This window comes from Psittacula echo (assembly GCF_963264785.1).
Source record: "Psittacula echo genome assembly, chromosome: 3".
Lineage (NCBI taxonomy): Eukaryota > Metazoa > Chordata > Aves > Psittaciformes > Psittacidae > Psittacula > Psittacula echo.
The window spans coordinates 51,012,488-51,032,817 of NC_137736.1; the positions used below are offsets into that span (position 1 = coordinate 51,012,488).

Sequence of the window (20,330 nt, forward strand, 5' to 3'; positions counted from 1 at the left end):
TTACCAGTCAGGAATGTTTTTTCCTAAAGACAAGTAAGAAAGTAACATAGTCAACCTGTTACTTTAAAAAGCACACTTACTGTGCACTACAGCTATATACCATTACCAGAATCTCCTAAAGAAATGGTAAATTTGGTTTTGCCTAAGTATTCTTCTCACAAGGGAATTGGGATTAACTGAGATAACTCTGTGTGGATTAAGCCAGACATACAAATTTTATATTCAAGAGCAGTTTTTCTTCCAGACAGCGACTTACTCCTTGAACAAATAGCAATATCTAGCAGTGTAGGAGGAATGGCTATCACTGAATGAAGGTACTGGGGGAGAACATTTCACCTTTCCCATATGGCAGATGTTGAATGATATTAAAATATCTCTAAACCAGGTATTAGAATCAGGCTGTGGCTTTCCTAACTCGTCTTAGCTTGATCCTGGATGCAAGGAATACGGACAGGTTTTGTTAGTTAGAACTGAATATACACACAAGTTATAAATCAATGCATTTCAGTGTTGTACACACACTGACAGTCTCAATCCTGTTATAGATGGATGCAGGGGCATCTGAACTGTAACAGCATCCTTGACTGGGTTGTAGCTGATAATAGAGATGGAATTGAAACCCCACACATTTATAATTAATATTTTAGCATGCTTTTGAAGCACTTTGATAGGCAAGACTTTCACTTCTTTTCTGGTGTGAGACAAAGTGTTGCCAGGTGACTGGACACAAGTTTTGAATGACAGTGGTTGTTGGACCACATGACATACAGGGGTGCAAGGGTAGCATGGCTCAGTCAGGGCAGTGCAGGCAATAGGACTAACCTGGCTCTGTTAGTGCTAATGTAGGGACAAGTCCTTGCAATGCAACAGGGAGCTGCTCTCAAGAGATGGCTACAACCTAAGCCCACCTTAAACCTGTTTGATGCATATCCACTGAATAGCACGCTAAAGAATGCCTCCTGTAGTTTTCTGATCTGTTTTCCTGTCCGATTGACAACATTATGCCTCTACGTTGCTAAGTCCTACACTTTAGGTTTGTCATATTTGTATCTATATTAGTCTGAAAACTCAGTGCTCTTCATGTTTTTATCATAAGGTTTTAAACGGCTCATGTAGAGCCTTAGGCTTGTATGTCAGATTAAGTAGCACAGCCTCAAAATTTGATATCTGTGGAAGATTTGTCATGATAAATATAATGAGGTACCTTTTCTGTTTTTCAAAGTAAATGTCAGCAGCACAGTAGCAGGAACACATTCGCAGCTGACATAAATAATTTTGTCAGAGTCACAATTTATATCAAAGAAGGATCTTCCTTTTAAAAGCAAATGCTTAACATTCTAATCACTTTCCAAAGCAAAAAATAACTCTAGGCTAAAACTGTCACAGCGTTTGTGAGAAAACACATTTTGTGAGGGACTTTCAATATGGGAAATGAAACCACTTTAATTTTTTATTTGATTGACAGTGCCGAAAAAAGAAAAACAAAATCCCACAAACTCCACAGAGTCTTCTATTTGGAGAACTTATTAATAGGAATACTATTACACTCCACCTAACAAAAGCTGATGACAAGTAGCATTGTATTATATATTGTACTTGGTAGCAGGTAGAAGGAAGTAGCGTCATCCTCTAACACCCTGTTAACTTACAGAGAGCAAAGAGCTGCAAATTGCACTGTGTAATATCCTTAACAAAACCAGAAAACAACCATATTAGCATTGCAGCCTTTTACTGATTAAAAACTGGATTAGGAGAATGAGTGCTTTATTTCAGTTTCCTTTTCCAAGAAAGATGGGGTGAAATCCTACCTAAATCAAATCAACAGCAAAATTCATAGAAACAGAAATCACAGGTTGGCAATTTAGAACAGTAAAGGATCCTTTGATATTTACTTTTTTCAGTGTCTACAAAAGAGCAGCATTTCCAGAGACAACCATTTTACTGTTTATGGTTTTTTTACTTCTCACTTTTTACATATCAGCAGAATTCCCAAGGTTGCAAGAAAGAATTGTGAGAAACAATTAAAACCAGAATGTTGTCTCTTGGTCTCACATATGTGATTCTGTTGCAATATATGATTGCATTTCTGTTGGCAGATAGAAATGTTTTGCTACATAGGAAAGTACAGCTGATATCATAAGGATCATTTGAGAACTACAAGAATGCTCTCTGGAGCTGACTTTTTTCTCTGTTAATAAAAGCCCACACAAAGGCTTACAAAATTATTCACATAGAGACTTCACCTACAGACACGAAGTCTCAGTCTCCTTGCCTGTTCAGATCCTTTTCCAGTTTTATACGCTCAGCATCCATGCCCCAATAGTACCATTTCCCTGGCTTTGCATCTGTATTTATTCTGAATCGTTTCCTTTGGTTCCCAGACCACTTGGATCTCCATGGATGCTCATCTATTTTCGGTAAGCTCCCCCCTCCCACACACGACTGTTCTGCTCAGGGCTTTGCTCTCCCTTGGTCTCTTGGCCCAGTGGCTTTGCCCTGCAAGCCTTTATTTTCCCAGTCCCAGCTGTTCTTCCTCCCGTCACCTTATCTTTCAACCATCTTTGCTCCTTTTTCATTCCTGGAAATGGTTAACATTTCCATTATCCACACTGCTGTTTTGCCCTCTCACTTCCAGGCTCTCTTGTCTGGCTGTACTTGCAGAGGGGGTTCCAGCTCACCTGACTCCCAGTCTCAGAATCCTTTTCCAGCATCACTCTGCTTTTCTATCTGTACATCCCCATTTATTCCCAGAATCCCCTAATTCCAATCTAGCCTCACCAAGTAACAAATTTTATCCAGTGCTGATCTACCAGATCCTATGTCTTTGTCAAACTAGTTTATCTGTACCTAACCAAACTACAGCATTTCAGCTGACCTGCTCTGCATTAACTAGTGCATCCTCATGGGGGGAGAACTGAGGGAGCAAAAGAGACAAATTCTCTGTTTTTAGAACTCCCACCTGCCTTGAGTCATCAGGTGGGAGAAGTCATTACATGGCTGTTGTAATTTGGTTTTAGTAGCTCTGAGCTGTACTGTGATGGTGCATGTACCGTCTGGTCATCGGGGAGTCTGGAGTTCAGCCAGCGTTGACAATCTTCAAAGCTTTTAGTTGCAAAATGGCGATGGACAGGTTTTTTCAAATCTTGACTGAATTTGCAAGGACTGGCAGCAAAAGGCAAAAAAAATAAGAGGCATACGCCTGGCACAGAAAACTCTCTTGCTAAATTTAAATCCAGTTTTCAAAGCGCTGAAGCAGAAGAGCAAGACTTCTTATCGTGGGTGGCAGCATATTTCCCTTAGCCTATTTTATGACATCAGCCAGTCATTTTATCTGCTCTTATCATATAAATAAAAATTAAATAAAATCAGACCAAAGAAACACTGTAACTGGCAAATTTAATCTGGAATAACTAAAATTTGACATTGCTGTGTGTGAAATCAAGATCCAATAATGGGAAATGTCAAGTGTGCATAAGTCAATTGTGAAGTGAAACTACTATCCCTGCTGATATGAGTAACAGCTTTAAAAAGTGAAATGTTCTAAATACTTGAGGATAAATTATTATCTGAGATACATCTCTGGAAATCATCTGATTCTTACATTCAACTAATGGCTGAATTTAGCCCTTTGTGTATAGCAGAACTACTTTTTAAAACTTGCTGCAGGCAGACATTATAAATTCTCAGCTTTCTAAGGCCGGATATGACCATGGTAATTACAGAATCTGACCTCATGTGTAAGAGACTGCAACGTTTTGCATACTAATTCTTGTATTTCACCTAAACATCACGTTTGAACAAGAAATAGACACTAGTGTATCTAAATCCAGCTATCAATATGCAAGTATTCAGGGGGGCCCTTTCGTGGGTTATATTCAAGAGGTTGAGCCTAATGGCTGTAATGACATGACTGTATCTTAGTGGGAACACACCACTAGCAAAACATTCCAATTAACAGGGGATGTACTGAGCTGAAATAAATGGTTTTAAGTGATGATCAGCCTGGTGTGAAATTATAAACTCCATTGTTAGTATCAAAATGACTAATTACAGCTCTGATGCAAAATAGCACTCAAATTTTTAAATCTGTGGGACTAAACTGAAAATGCTTTTAGCCTTTCACAGGACCTCCAGGGAAAAATGAAAAGCGTGCAATTTTTAGCTTGCATTTTTATTTAATTGGTGCATTATTTCAGTACAAGGTATTGTATAGTATTTCTTTCCTCTTTCTCCAGTCTGTCTTTAAATTGAGTTTCCACAGGATGCCCTAATTAGGAGACCCATACTGTATATCCTCAAAAGAATTAAGGATTTCTCTTCAGCTAAGTGGCATTTTTTGACTGTGGAAAAAAAGTGCAATTTAATGGGACAGAGAAAAACAGGGACAGAGAAAGCCAGCTATTCAGTTGGAAATGAGAAATAGGCACAAGTTTTATGTAAGGACTTGTAATTTGTTTAGGTGGTACTATTTTCTTTATACTTTCCTAACACTGTATAGTAAATTCTCTTAATTTAATTTGTACTTCTCTGTAAAGCTATCCACAGGCATTTTAAGGCCTTTTCTTCTTTTTGCCCTACGGCTTTTATATGAAGTAAGCAAATGTTAAAAGCAGGCCTGAATCTGCTCTCTCTGTTGATGGGTTTCAAAATTAAAGCTCTTTGAAACTTTCATGCCTGCCAGTGCCGCCCTGAAGCACTAAACCACAAGTGTGTGGTGCCGCATGCTGACAGACCAAGTCTCAGAAAAAGGGTGGCAGTTTTTCCACACTTGCTGAGAGTGCCCAGCCAATGCTGAATGGAGGAAAGTAAACCACATTTTTCTTTTTAGTAAAGTATGTAAAATAGTAAAGGCTGAAAATGTTGGAGTTCCTGCTCTATCTATCATATCTCACAATTGCCCTGAAAACTGAAAACATCCCTTAATAAATTAGTCTCTCTTTGTGACAGATTTGAAGTGAAAAGATGTTTCTGTAATTGTACACAACCAGGAACTATATTATTCACTGAAACTTAATATCCTGCAGAAGATAAGAATTCAAATAATTGATTCAATGAAGTTAGTAGGACAAGCTATGTAGCCATATTATTCACTTGTTTACAGTGTACATTAATAGTGTGATAAAATGTACCAAAAGAAAGTTGGCAACTGTGTACTATAATGATGGGTATATTAGGCATATCTGATAAAGCTCGCAAGCTTAACGAAATCCGAAAAGCTGATTTTCCTGAAATCTGTCTCCTTTAGTACTTAAACCAAAATCTTGAATTCATAGATGTTTATTAGTTCCTTGTACTTTGGGGAACCTCTTCCAGAATTTTAACACCTTCAAGGTGACAACAGCCATCTTTGCTGTGAGAGCACATGGTCAGCTTGTTCACCAGGACCCCTCGGGCCTTTTCTGCAGTTGTCAGGGTGAACAGCTGTTTTACCAAGTACAGTGTTTGATTAAAGAATATCACTAACCTGTGCTATTAGATGCATTGCTTTTGTGGTGATTTCCTTTCCTTTCATTCACACTTGATTTTAGTGCTAGTTGTTTGACCCTGAGTCTCAAACGCATTTTCAATGTACAAATTTCTTTTGTACCTAAGATATTTCTCAAGGTACCTGTAGAGAACTCTGAAAAATGAAACAAACCAGACTTCTATTTACTTTGAAAAGCACCCAGCAGCTAATGTTATGCAGTGGAGATGTACTGCGGTACATGTTTACTAATGGGAATGTATAGCCTTAAAGGTCTGGACAAACCCATCAGGAACTACTGAAATCTCCTTTTTTCAGACATGCAGTTTCAAAATGACATTCAGCAGCAATACAATAATGTTTCATGAAATGTTTCTGACATGCTAGTTTTAGAAGTCTGAATTGGGAATGTTTTTCCAGTAAGTTTTCAGTCTGGTCACATGTCTGTGACTGTGGCAACGGCAGTGCACCTCCATTTTGCCAAACCTGTACATCTTTGGGTCATTGCTTTTGTTGCCATTGGTCATCATGTACGTGTTGTTTGAGCAATGGTTTGATATCGAATATACTGTCACTACTCTGACAACAAAGTGGTGATTAATCAATATCTTGAAAGCCCAGATTACTTGTCTGTACAAACGTTAGCTACCAGTGCATGGTACCTGTGACAGGAAGGACTTTCTTAACTTTACTGGCTTCTGATAAATTTCATTCAAAGCCCACTGACTCAGTAGAAAAACTAGTAAAACCTTCAGGTTTTATGTTTTGGTGGGGTTTTTTTGTTTTTGTTTTTGTTTTTTGTTTGTTTGGGGTTTTTGGGGGGGGTTTTTTTGTTGGTTTTTTTTTTTGTTTTGTTTTTGTTTTTTTTTTTTTTTTTAATTAGAGATATTTGATCTTAGGAAAATTGAAAAATCCATAAAATAAGGATCATGAAACATTTCTCTCTCGTGAAAATAATTGAAATTCATGAAGGGAAATTACAAAGTATGCACTCTTACTGTTTTATCTCTATTAAGAAAACTGGTTTTATCAATTTTAATTCAATTGCTTAAACGAGTCATTTAAGTCATTTTAAGGCCTCATGTATTTGATGTTTCAATTCTTTTCCTTCAGTTGAAACCAGGTGGTTACTATGGAATTGAAGACATTGCATAATTTACATTGCCATTAGCTTTGGGAAGAAATACGTTATTATTAAAAAAAAAAAAACACTGAAATATTGAACTATAAAGTAGAATAAGTTCCTTATTAATTAACAAATCCTGGGTAAAAGCTAGTTTTATACTGCAAGTGTGTGGAATAGGAACCCCTCTGGCAGAAACAAATGAAAAAAAATAAAGTTAATGGAGCTGTCATTGCAATATTCAATAATATTATGTACAATATGCAGTTTCCCAGATGTAATTCCTATATCCTGCATGAACAGTTTCAACAAACGGAAAGGTTTACTGACGCCAGCTCGCTTCTTCTGTCACAGTGGATTTGCAAAATGTATGCAATTGGGAAAATAGTACCGCTCTCAATGTCAGTTATGCAGTCAATATATGGCAATATATGGCATTGTCCTCCTGGCACCCCTTCAGTTATTTGCACAATTGTTTTCTTGGCCATCCCCCAGATTTGCATGTTTATGCACAGGGCAAGCAGGCGTGCATGCAGAAAGGAAGAATCAAAGCCCCTCAGTTTGGGAGAGCCTCACGTCCTGAGGTTTGACAAGTGTTGCCAGGCTTTGCTTTTCAAAGTCCCTCAGATATGGGGAAGAGTGGACCAAGCCAGTAGGAACAGAAGAGACATCATTTCTCTCCTGTCCATAACGCACTTTTGATTGCTAGTGACCCTGTAGTGTTCAAAATCAGGAAAGAGGTGCATAATTGAAATCTGCTCAAACTGGGTAAATCAGCTCAAAATACAGACATGGAGCCCAGTAAGCTAGTTTAAGAGCCCAAGCTAATCTGTAGGTTGATTTCACTGCAGTATTTGCTAAAACATCCCTATGCATGCAAATGTACATGCACACAGAACCGCACTTAAAAGACTGATTCAATTTTAGATACAGCTCTTTAATTAAATACATAATAAATCACCAATCATAGAATAACCCAGTTTGGAAGGGACCTTAAAAGACGGTCTGATCCAAACTTTCATGTGAAAAAGAACCTGGATGAAGTTATCTACACTATCTGTCCAAATGCATCTTGAAGACCTCCAGTTATGATGACTCTACCATGACCCTGGGGAAGCTGTTAGAGTAAATGATTGTTCCCAATGTAAAATATATCTTACACCGAGGTGAAACTTCTCCTGGTGCATCTCCTACCCATTGTCCCTTGTCTGCTCCTCGTGAAGAAAGAAAATCTTATAGGTTTGCTTTAAGTAGAGGAATACTGTGATGATGTCCCTCTGAGCCTTCTCTTCTCCAGGGAGATCTAATTTCTTCAGTTAAGGAAAATTAAAAGGGAAATTAAAGAACTACATTTTCATGGGGTGTTTTAAGAACTGTTGAGTATATGAAATAAGGCTCAGCACTCAATGAGTATTCTGTGACCCCAAAACGCTATTGTTGATCATGCACAGAAGCACTCTCGACCATTTGCACATTGCGTGACTTACTTTTTCCATGTTACAGGGCATGTAAGAGTACCTATGTAAATAAATGCACGCTTGTTTGTGCATTTTTTATATGGCTAAAGAGAAGCTGTTTCTCACAAAGTCCATAGGCCTGACTCTCAGAAACAACGGATGTAGAAAATATGGACCTGAAGTAACATACTGGGTGAATCAAGTCCATGTCTTTTCTTCAAAGAAAACTTTGTCTTAGATCAAAATAAAGTGAATTGAAGGCCCTAAATAAATATTTCTGCAGGCTTTACAGTTTCTATATCTTCCCAAAGTGCCATGAAAAGCATACTTATATAATCAGCATTGTCTTATGTTTTCAGTGGAAAAAGTTTGTCATCCTTGATAGCAGGAAAACTTCAAAGGCTCTGGTGAATCAAATGAATAATTTGTCCAGAGGAAGTCTGTATAAATCGGTCACGTTATCTAAATGGGTCAAATGAAAAGTTAAGATCTCCCTCTCTCTTTCTCCAGGAATAATTGGATTTACATATCTCTCTAAATTACTAGCCTTTTCATCAAAATGTGAGCACATTTATTTTTTATTACTTGAATGCCTGTCATGATAAATGGTTACAGAAAAGTAGCCGAAGTGATATGGGAAAGTTCAGGCAGGCCAGTTGTACATTTTCCTACTGTTAGCCTACGTGATGTGAAGATGTTCAGTAGGCCATGTAAGACTGGCTCAGTTCTGCATCCCTAATTTATATATGCTGACTGGATAAGATGAAAGGGTCTAAGATTTTTTGTAAATCATTCAAAGGTAAGTTAGAAGGCTTCATTAATTACATATGAGTTCCTCTGGAGGACCATCATCTCTGCATTTAGCTTCTGGAGGAAGAAGAGGTAACAGAAAAATGGCACTTTAAAAAGGTTTTATTTTTCTTAAGTTTCTAAGGGTTTGGTTATACCTACTTCTTGCTGTTCTTATAGAAAAGGGAATGTGGATTCAGATGTTTTATTCTCTGTTATACGTATTTTGTTCTTAATTGGGCATGTATTTATAAAATTATAAAATATATATATGTATTTAAAAATTGCTTTGGTTTGCTATGAATTAAATGCTCTCTTTTCTGATGCCAGATTTACCAAATAAACTAATGCAAATTTGGATGTTTAATGTTAAGGCCAAAGACAATTGTTCTTATTTTCTTAGCGAAATATTCAATGTCTCTTCCTGTTGGAATGTGCAGTTCTCTTATTAATTGTTCCAGTTATCTTATGAAAAGAGCATGTAGATCTTTCCTTAGTATTCTACCTTTCAGATGTCAAGAAAACAAAGCTTGAAACTCAGAAACTGCAGTACAAAATGCAGATCAAAATTGAAACAGTGATAGGTAAGCTTGTGCTTGTGCAGTGTGAGTTCAGACTCTCACAGGTGCATGTATTTGGGTTTCTATTACACTTTTTATTTAAAAAATGTCCTTTGATTTCATATGATGTGATCATATGATCTTACCAATGTACAGCAGAATTTTTATTTTTAATGTTATATTTTAAATGTCTTGAGAGACCACAGTTGTGTGATGCTACGAGAAATGTATTGTCACAATCCACTGATTCTTACCAACAGAAATTTTACCCCAGGTGTGCTTTCAAGCTGCATGTAAGCTGAAGTAAAAAATAGAACATAACACTTGGAATATAATGATGAGAACTCAATTATTGATGAATTTGAACTGGTTTGAGTTACATTTGATTTATTATCATAAAATATTGTAAAAATAAACCTCAAAAGAATTTGTGAACATGCTTTCTTAAGCTAAAATTCATTACTTTGAAGTGTTCTCATGCAATTGTTCGTAATAGAATAAACAATTCATTAGTTCATACCAATTGATTAGTTCATATTAGTGAAATGAGACACATCTGTGATTATCTGCAATGCTGAAATAAGTCTGCAAGTCTGTGGCTTCCACATGGGATGTTTTCTTTAGGCTTGTTGATTTTTTTAACCATACATTGTCAAAGGCTGTTAAATAATAATCTATCATTGAATTATTTCCCTCTCAAATGATAGTTGGATTAACACTGACTTGATTATTGCATTTTAATCTGTGTAAATGCATACAGCAATAGGGTCAGAAAAATAGTATTTTAGCAGGAGAAGGAAAGTAATTATTTCTTCAGGTGCTCCTCTGGTTATAGCATACATCCCTCACCCCCTGAGCATTTTCTTGAGCACCAAGTTACTTTCAGATCTTCTACCCAGAAACTCTTGGCACTGTGTACTGCCAGGAAAACAAAAGCTGGCAACTGTGTTCAACTCAGGTGCGTAAAATCTAGCAGCAGATGAGGGACACATTGTAGCAGCAGCTGGGGAGAACACATCATGACCAAAGGAAAAGGGGCAAAATACATACATGTTTTGGAGGTAAGAGCAGTGAGTGAAGTCATGATGTCTGGGAATGGAGCTGAATCCACTGTGGAGGTAAAGGGAGGAAAAGCTTTTAGTATTGTTTATTAAATGGGAGAGGATGACACTTCTGCTTGCTATTTCCTTGGTATGCTTTTCTTTCATTTCTTAGCTGCAAATACAAAGCAAAAATGAAATGCTATTTTTGTTTTGGATATTTTTTCAGTGTATCAGTATTTAAATTATACTCTGACCTGAGCCTGGTTTTCCAACCACAATCTCCTGGAATTTTTGTTGCACTGATTTGGGTTTTGTCTTTTTTGGTGTCAGGTTTGGGCTTTTTGTTGGTTGGAAAATTTGAGATCTGGATTTGATCTCTAATGAAGTATTGGCAATAAGGACTAGGCAGTCAGAATAGAAACTTCACCTGAGTATGACAGAAATAAACAAAATCTGATCCCAAATCATGATCTATACCTTGCAATTTATACTCATAATTTAGTTTAAACTCAGCTCACCACCATCACATTGTTTTAGTAAGTGTCTAAGTATGCAATTGTACTATAATTGTTTAATATTTTTATTTGGTTTTATCCACAGCATCTGGTAAATTCAAAGATTTAAGCAAAATAACAACTCTGTAGCTGAAATCTGAGTCAAAGATAATTATTTTCCTGACTCCTAAATTCAAGATCTGGTGCTTGGTCAAAATCTTTGTGCAGAAAAATAGTGATTAATTATATTATCAGGCCAGTCTGACAAGTATTTTAAATGATGTGAGTAACTCAAGTTCACCATACCAAACTTATTTCAGGGTATTTACTCAATGTAGTGGAGGATTTTAGTTTACTGAATAGGAAATAGAGGAGGTGAGAAGAAGAAAACACAGATTTACCCTTCTGTCTAGACCAAACTCTAGCTGCAGGCAGCAAAAGGATAAATGAGCAAGTGCCCGAATGAGCACTATACTGGCCAGATGCCAACTGTTTTATGGCGAGTAACCTCTTGCACCTGGAGCCTATTGACTGCAAGGAAAAGGCAGAGCCACCGATGACTCCAGTGGTGCAAAACCAGAGCGCTCAAGAGTGGAAGAATTTTTTGCAAGAAGCATGGTACGCTTCTTGCCAAAATCCTGAGGGTTTATAAACAAACAAACAAAAAAAAAAAAAAACAAAAACAAAACATAATTGTCAGTGGTGCTTTGTTTAGTATGATTCAACCTAAGTCAGAGTTGGGTCTTTCTGATTGACTGGTTGATTGACACTTGCCTCATGCATGATCCTGCTGGACAGTGGGATCAGCATTTTCTGAAAGAGACGTGCTCTGGCTTCACTCAGGCTTGTTGATGGTGCCTATGTGGCTTCTAATATGCCATCAGAGCAACAGCTAGGGATATATTGTATTCACAGATGCACCTGTTTCCTCTCTATAGAGGAACTGCACAGAATGTCACTCCTGTTTCTTGCATAAGAACTGCTGGTGGTCCCTTTAGCCCAGCTACTAGGTGCTGCACCAGTAGCAGACAAAGCCAGTGTGTGCCCTGGGTGTCCCAGCCCTTCCAGCCATGCTAGGAGATGGACTTGGAGCTTCATTCTCCAGACCGCCAATTAATATCCTCAGGAGGGCAGTCTGTAGAGGTCCTTCAAAGTGCTGTTTGGCATACTGAGAAACATAAATGTAGATGGGTCCAGCTGCCTCAAATGTCAACTTAGTTATATGTCGGCAGAAAGACCTAAATCAAGTCTGTGACAGCTCCACTGGTCTGCTACCTAACCCAGATGAAACCACAGTGTTGACCTTCTCTACTCGTGGCCTAATCATCCTTTCTTATCTAACCATCCTTTCTAACTTGCCAGTTTTGCATAATGCTGAATTGCTTTTTATACTTACGTGGTTAGATAAGATGGAATTTTTCAACTGCAAAACGCAGTAATATGTACTGACTGATTAAAACCAGATTATTTTTCATTATAGAACCTCTTAAATAAAATACAAAGTTTCAGAAATATTTAGGCAGACATCTGTAAAAGCCAGGACTTTAATAACACTGCATAAATCGTGGCTTTTCAGATGAGCTTTATGCTTTGTCTTCATATAAATGTGTGCAAAATTCAGAACTTCAGTTATGTGCAAAAGTCAGAACTTCAAGTTTTGGCATGACTACTTCCCAGATCTTGCTAATGCAAGATTAGATTAGGCATTTCATGAGCAGGAGCTCTTGTTGAACTCCTGGTTTTAAGTATGTTCCATATCTTGGGAGGTTGGAAGTGGGTGCAGCCAGGATGCTGGATTTCAGCTGTGCAAAGTTCAAGTTCTCCTTAACCTCTGTCATTGCAATGGAGTAGCCCATGGAGAAAAGAATGAACTTACAAACCCTCTAGCTCTCCACAATAAGTCCTTAACGACATGCTTTAAATACAGTGTGTCTGGCATTCGTTGTGCTTTTTTAATGCTTCAGCTTCCAGTTTGACTACTGCATTGAAGGCAAAAATATATAGAAATATATACTGGGCCCTCAAATGTACCTTCAGTTCTGCATTAACTCGCATATTAGTCCAAGACTGGTTTTGGTTTTTAATTTAGTCAAGTGCTTCATCTAATCTTTCTTGATCCTTGATTCCTGATTATTATTGTGGTCCTTCTTTGATTAATGACTTATTAGAAATAGGGTTGAATCAACTCTACATATCCAAGCCAACCCAACATTTGAATATCTCCTAATAGTTTAATTTAAATGGGAATCTAAAAAAAAATTGATGTCTTATACAGCCAATTTTGTCACTGTCTAAACTGGGGAAAAGTTCTTATAACATGTTTGAATGCCCTCAGAAAATAAATCGCTGTCTCTGTTTAAAAGAAAAATTAATTTTCTTTTCATTTTTTGGTATGTCCATTTCACATTATAATATTGAAAATAACTAAGCAGCATCGTTCCCATTGGCCTGTGTTCTCAGTAATCATGGCTCCTGTTACACGCAGAATAGTTTTTAAGCATATACATTCTTTCTTTCTCAAACCTAATACTGCACAACAAAGGAAAACTTCTGCTATAGCATACTATACATATATATGTGTGTGCGTGTATATGTATCATATATATATTATATATATAAATATATATTTTTTACTTATATATATATATTTGAGGCTTTGCAGAGAAGTAAAAGTGCAATTTTAAGTTTTCCCGAGAATGCTGTCTTTTCAGTTAATAAAGATTTTATGTGGTCAAGAATCTGAAATGTTTGGATTTCCTTTAATTTCCACAATTTCCCATTTTAAATAAGTGTTAATAAGAAAATAAGTTATATTCCTATATGAAAATAGACCCAACTTAGTTAACATCATTTAAGTCGTAGTGGCTTCAAATGTAGCTATTTTTTTATTGCACTTTTAATACAAATAGCCCTGGACAATTAATTAACAGTGCAGTATCTCATGGGCCTTTTCTTGTGATATACTGTAATCACTTGAGGTAAAAATCTTAGTCCCCAGGAGTGTATCAACATCATAGCTGTTATTTCTTTACACATAGAATTGTGGAGTGCAGTTGTCAAGCTCTGGCCATTTGAGACTTGAGGTCAATAATTCTTATTAACCACGAATGTTACCATTCCCTGGCTAGAGAAATACAGGGTCGAGCATGTGTATCCTGGGGAAGAGCAGTCATCTGTTTCAGGAGAAGTACATAGAATAAAAATCAGCTTAAATGTTTCCATGTGCACCTGGCATGTCCATTTAAATAAAGAACACCAAAGGAAATATTAAACTCACATACACCCAAAACCTGGCTCAAACCCATGCCTAATATTCTGGCAGTTCTTCTGGAATTGATTGACAACTTTTTTAATAGGATAGACACAAGTCCTGGAGGCAACAGGCCTAGTTCATAGGGTATGTCACCACGACGAGGTGAAAATGTAACTGGGGCACATGCAAGCGTAACTTCTTTAAGTCAGGAAGAAAAACAGTTGCAGTGACAATGTGGTTGCATGGACTTTGTTAGTCACTGGTCTCTAGCCAGCCTGTGTGTACTAAAGACTGATCTGCCAAGTCAACACCGCTCTGGTTACCCTGCTAGCTTGAGTAAGTTAGGATACCATCACAATTCCTCCTTGTGATGGTTTAGTCCTCATTTTTATTTCACCACAATGTTATTGTGTGGCTCTTTGTTGCATGCTTTTCCCAACCAAATCTGAAAATATATTATCCCTGTTTCATTTGTAAGAAGATGATGGGGGGAGGGGTGGCTGTGGTTCTCATGAAACCAATGTAATTACTAAACCTATTTTCCACTATGTGGGACTCCGATAATCCCAGAAGTCTCTCCAAAGTTGTTTTCTTCTTTAAACCAGGAAGTAGCCCCAAAATATACATTATTCTGATCAGTTTTACACCAGGAGCAAAGGAAATGCAAACTGGTCACAACATTTGCTGCCAAAAAGCTTTGATCATGATGAATTTTATGTAAATGGTAATCAAGCCTGTTGTTACAAAGTACTGTCTCAGTACTGCAGCTTCAGTGGACCAGTTTTCAAAGTGTTTCAGTAAGCAGTGAGTGGAAAATACAAATGCATATTTATGTTTACTAATGGCAAGAAAAATAGTGTCTTTAATGAGAAAAAGACAGTGTCTTTACTTCAGATGAAATTTAAAATCTCATTGTAGCTGATAGCTATATGCTTAATTTTCTGGCCCTTTGAATAGATATTCTTTTATGGAGCAGAAAAACATCTTTGAGAAGATGATTTTGGGGATGTTGCTGTTTTCTCTGCTGTGATGTAAGGCACGAGCACACAACTCAGCATTTCTCTCCTTTAAACCTCGACAAGAAGCTTATATTAATTTATTTTGACAGCATTTTCAACCCATGTAGCAGTTTAGGACTATCTGTTTGTGCTACCTTCCTATCTTAGACAAGCAATGCTTTGCGTGAGACTGTTAATTTGGCAAAGGGCATGGGTTCACATTTGGTTTTCATAGACTGATAGATTTAAAGGCCAGAAGAGACCATTATGAACATCTAGTCTGACCTCCCACTTCAATCAGGGCACAAGCCTCACGCGATCATTACTGCAACAAGATCATGACTTCAATGTGAGATACAAAGCAGCTTAAAAAGAGCATCCAGCCCTGAGTTGCCTTCCTGTAATTTTTAGCATTAATTTTTCCAGCTTCAGACTCCAGTCCCTGGATCATATCCTTTTATAGGCATGCAGATTCAAAATGAAACATCATCCTCAACTGTCCCTTTCAATTACATGTCTGTGATTTCATCTACTTGGATTTATTCCAATATTATAGGAATATTTATGTTGTATAGTTGTCAGACCATGTTAGATGGACAGTAAGCATTCTTTTCACTTTATACTGGATGTTGTAAAAACAGTTGCAAAGCACGCATGGAATGTCAAGATCTTGGGCTAGGTCTGCAGTGGTAAGTCAGGAAGCATTCAACCTTGCTTTTGCTTTTTGAGAGCAGTTTGCATTCACTGAGTTAACATGCATCAAGCCTGTTCACAGAGCAAATGCACAGCAACTATTTTCCTTTCAGAAACCAACCCCTGCATTTCCAAGATCAGTCTTTAATAGACAGCTAACAATGAAAATTGGCAAGTGACAAAAAAGATAAGGGAAGGCAGTTGCAAATGTTTAAGGAATTATTATATACCTTGTGCATTTAAAAATAAAATAACAAAAACATCTGTAATTTGGTTCACCTAAGAGAAGAGCAGTAGAAGATTAGGTGGGAGGAAGTACGATACTTTGAATAGGCTTATTCTGCCACTCATTTTCACATGTACTCATCATAATATGAAAGCAGACTTTGTCCAGACTTAAAACTTGTCTGCAATTCACTATCCCAGGAATTCTAGTCTACAGAACTGGATCAATTTTTCAAGATGGCCAGAGCTCCAAATCTGGCATCGAAGTTTCACACAACCTGGGAAGTTTTAGGTGTGGATGTGAAATGCATTTGTGACACTTCAGAAAGTCTTTGAGCAAATTTCTGCTTCTGAAATTTAAATGTTTTTCAGGCTCCCTCTATACAGCGTAAAGAAAAAGGGCAGGGCTTGAACTCTGCTTCTGGTACCTACTATCATGTGGTAGGTCGAGGGGTACCATGTTCATATAGGAAGAGAATAAGGTAAAGAACTAGAAGAAGATACTGCCAAGAGAAAATCCAGGTAAACATATTGCAAGAATTGATTGAATTTGATGACCTTTAAAACTTTCAAGTCAGGCCAGTTTAAAGAGCTGCTATTCAGTACTTGCCTAGTGAAACTGGAAAGATTTACATTAATTTCAGAAAGCAGCCACCGGGTTCTTACTATCTTGTAAAACATTAATATAGACTGATATTTAACAAACAAACGGATGTTTAACAAAAAAACCACAAAGGTTTAACAAAACTTCCAAGCTTTCCAGTTTGAAAATTATACAGTTTGAGGAGCTAGACCACAGAAACTCATTAACAACAATTTTTGTAAAGGAACTTACTTGTTTAATAGCTATTCTCCATTTTCACAGTTTGGAAATGTGGAGGACATCAAGAGACCTGTGTGATAATATAGTATAATAATATAAATGGGTTTATGTTTATATTGACTACATATGAAACATTCTAAAATTTTGTTCTTTATCCAGGGTTTGAAAATATCCTGGATATAATTATATATAATTATAGATAAATAAATTAGTGTTTCAGAGAAAAGTGCTTACTCCTTATGTAGTAATGGCCTTTGCTGAGACACTTTCAGGATATCTAAAATCACTACAGTATTCCATAAAACTTTTAAGAATTGGGGTTTTTTTTCATAATATGTCCAAGTCCTGTCTGTTAGCATTTATTACGTAAAATAATACATTTTAAATTAGGCAGTCTCAATTAAGAATACATGTTTTCATTTAAAACCTTTTAGTATAAATATTAAAGCGTGTACAAAATTAATATATGAGCAATAAGAAGGTATATATCTTTTCAAGAGTATTTGCACATTTGGATCCCCTTAACAAACTGTTTTTTAAAGGCAAAAGTTATCTGATACTGTAACTATACATGGTATTTTGACTTTGCATGTGAGTCTTGGCTCTACAAAGGGACATATCACAGCAAACATGCCTTTGCAATTAAATGACCGTTCACAGTACAACTTATAGAAATACAAGATACAGTTCAAACTGTTTGGTAAAGAATGCCTGTTCTTGTTACTCTGTGTTTTAATGGGCTATAAAATAAATGCAGTGTAGAAGGTATTTTTACAGCCAGAGGTTGTGATACACGATATGCATGGTTGTGCTGGGAAGAAAATGCCAAAAATATGTACTTCAAACACCTATCACGCTTCTCAGAAGAGTTATATATGCAAAGCCATCAAAATCCTGTGCTATCTTTAATGGAACAGGACTGACTGCTCCTCTGGTGTTTACAGCATCAGCTCTGGTAAATGTCAAAATGTATGGTTCAGCAATGAAATACTGCCAGCTTCTTTTGTTTGTAGCCATATACAAGAAGGAGTAAGGAGACTGCACAGATGCAAAAAGGGGAGGGCAAGGAACTAAGTTCTTTAAACCAGCATGAAATAGATAGAGAATATCAACACCAGAAAACACAAACACACACACATAAAATGCATGCATGGAAGTAGTAAGTGGCAGGGGGGAAGAATGAGGGAAGTCAGGTTTGTTAATGGTAGCTGAAGGGACTTAAGCAATGGAATAGATAGATTGGGGGGAAAGGTAGTAGTGTGAAAAAAAGAAGCCCATTAATAAAAGATGAGGAGGGATGAAATTAACAGGAGCTCTGCAGAGAAACTACAGCCCTTGTGGGGAGAGAAGCATGGGGCCCAGTTTTGGTGTTCTTGTTGAGTGCTTCCTAGATGCTGGGTACTGCTCAGAGGACAAAGCACAATTAAAAGGCTGGGACTGTCAGTCTGTCAGGAATACTAAGCAAGGGACTAGTCTCACACACTTCCATAGGTGAATAACTATGAGAAACAGCTTGTCACACCCAGGTTTTTCAAAATGAAATATATGCCTCTGAAGTTACTGAGATAAGTGTTTACAGTCAGAAGCCTTTTTAAAGGCATTTTAAGGGAAAAAAAAAATAAAAGAAAAAAAAAGGACTTTTCATGCTGTCCTGGGTTCAGCAGTAGCAGTCAGTTTTTCTCCTTCTTAGTAGCTGTTGCAGCACTGTGTTTTTGACTTTCAGCCTGGGAACAGAGCTGATAACACTGATGTTTAGTCTGACCAAGGACTTTCTGAGCCTCATGCTCTGCTGGGGAGGAGGGGAAGCCAAGAGGAAGCAGAGACAGGACACGTGACCCGAACTAGCCAAAGAGGTATTCCATACCACAGCACGTCATGCCCAGGATGGAACTGAGAGTTTCCGGAAGGGCTGGTTCACGGCTGGGTGGGAGTGAGGTATCGGTCGGTGAGGTGTTGTATTCTCTTCCCTTTATCATTATAATTATTGGTGGTAGCAGTAGTGATTTGTGTTATACCTTAGTTACTGGGCTGTTCTTATCTCAACCCAGCTGGGAGTTACATTCTTTTGATTCTCCTTCCCATCCCTCCTGGAGTGGGGGGAAGAAAAGGGGGGGAGTGAGCGAGTGAGACTGCGTGGCTGACAGAGTTTAAACCACGACACATGCCCCTATGCTTCCAGAAGAATTTCCTGTAAAACAGCAGCTATCTAGGGATGTGTAGTAAAAAGCGAGGAGCTGATAGCTGCAAGTTCTGTGATGTACTGCAGGAACTGGGTCCTAAGGCAGCCAGACCAGGGAACAGGTCACAGCCATCACAGACCTCCTCCTGTGCTTGGATTTCCTTCCTGTGGATACAGAGGGTAGAAGGGAAGCTGAAACATTTGTTGGTAGATCTCAATCTCGCAATTGCACAACGGTCAGGATGTGGCCTCAGATCTGGAAGCTGGAAAGCACTCTGATCTCCCACAGTTGCAGATATTTATTGCAGCCATAATCAGTTGATAAACACAGATACAAACCACAAGTTCTCTCACAAGAACAGTTTGTGAAGGCACAATCTGCGAGTAGATATTTCATTCTTACACATAGAAAGGATGTTTTTCTATAGATTTTTGTATAAAAAAATATAACTCCACTGAACTAGGGAATTAAATCAATTAGATCCATCTTTCTCAGCACTGTGAATCCCAAAAAGAAAGCGTTGAGCCGTCTACTGGGTCCTTACAAGTACGTTCCCAAAGGGCACACGCTCAGAGACCTCAGATAGCAGCAGCTTTTAAATGCGTACTTTAGACTGAGAGCAGGAAATAAAGAGTCAAAAGTGTTCTCAGCCAAAATAAACCACTTTTTCTGGTGAAATGTTTTTAGATTTGTTGCTCTTCTTACTCCCTCTCCTCTCCCCCCTGCCCTCCCCTGCCCCCAGCTAAAACTAATTGCTTAATCTAGTTTTCAGTAGTTCCTTAGAAAATCTGTTTTCTAGAACTGGCTCTTATCTTGAAATTTTCCACCCTCTTGTCTTGCCTTACTTGATACATAGACAAAACATCTAATGAAGCATATCAAAACAAAGGTCTCATGTTCATACCTGTGTAATTCCAAAATTCAGATCCTGGAAATATATCCATTTTTCAGCTGTTCACCTAAACACTGAATTCTTCAAAATGCTAATGTGCTCTTTTCCTTTCTTTTTGACAGCAAAATTTGGAGAGTAACCTCACCAACCTTATTAAGAGGAACACAGAACTGGAAACTCTTTTGGCAAAACTCATTCAGACCTGTCAACATGTGGAAGTGAGTACTGACCTCCATTTGAGATTTGCAAATTTAATTGCAATCACTTATAGCATTCGTGAGCAAAATTTTAAACAAAAAAAGAAGCACTGAACTGAATTAAAATAGTTGTAAACTG

General features: G+C 37.6%; 1 protein-coding gene across 2 annotated transcripts in view; it reads left to right on the forward strand.

The window, feature by feature from the left end:
* Positions 1–20,330, forward strand: part of MID1 (midline 1) — a gene marked incomplete at both ends in the record, with an annotated part of 97,931 nt that overhangs the window by 32,162 nt on the left and 45,439 nt on the right. For both annotated transcript variants that reach the window (XM_080613237.1, XM_080613238.1), the window contains one exon: positions 20,117–20,212. In XM_080613237.1, coding sequence (XP_080469363.1) covers positions 20,117–20,212 — 96 coding nt within the window. The remainder of the gene's footprint in view (positions 1–20,116; positions 20,213–20,330) is intronic.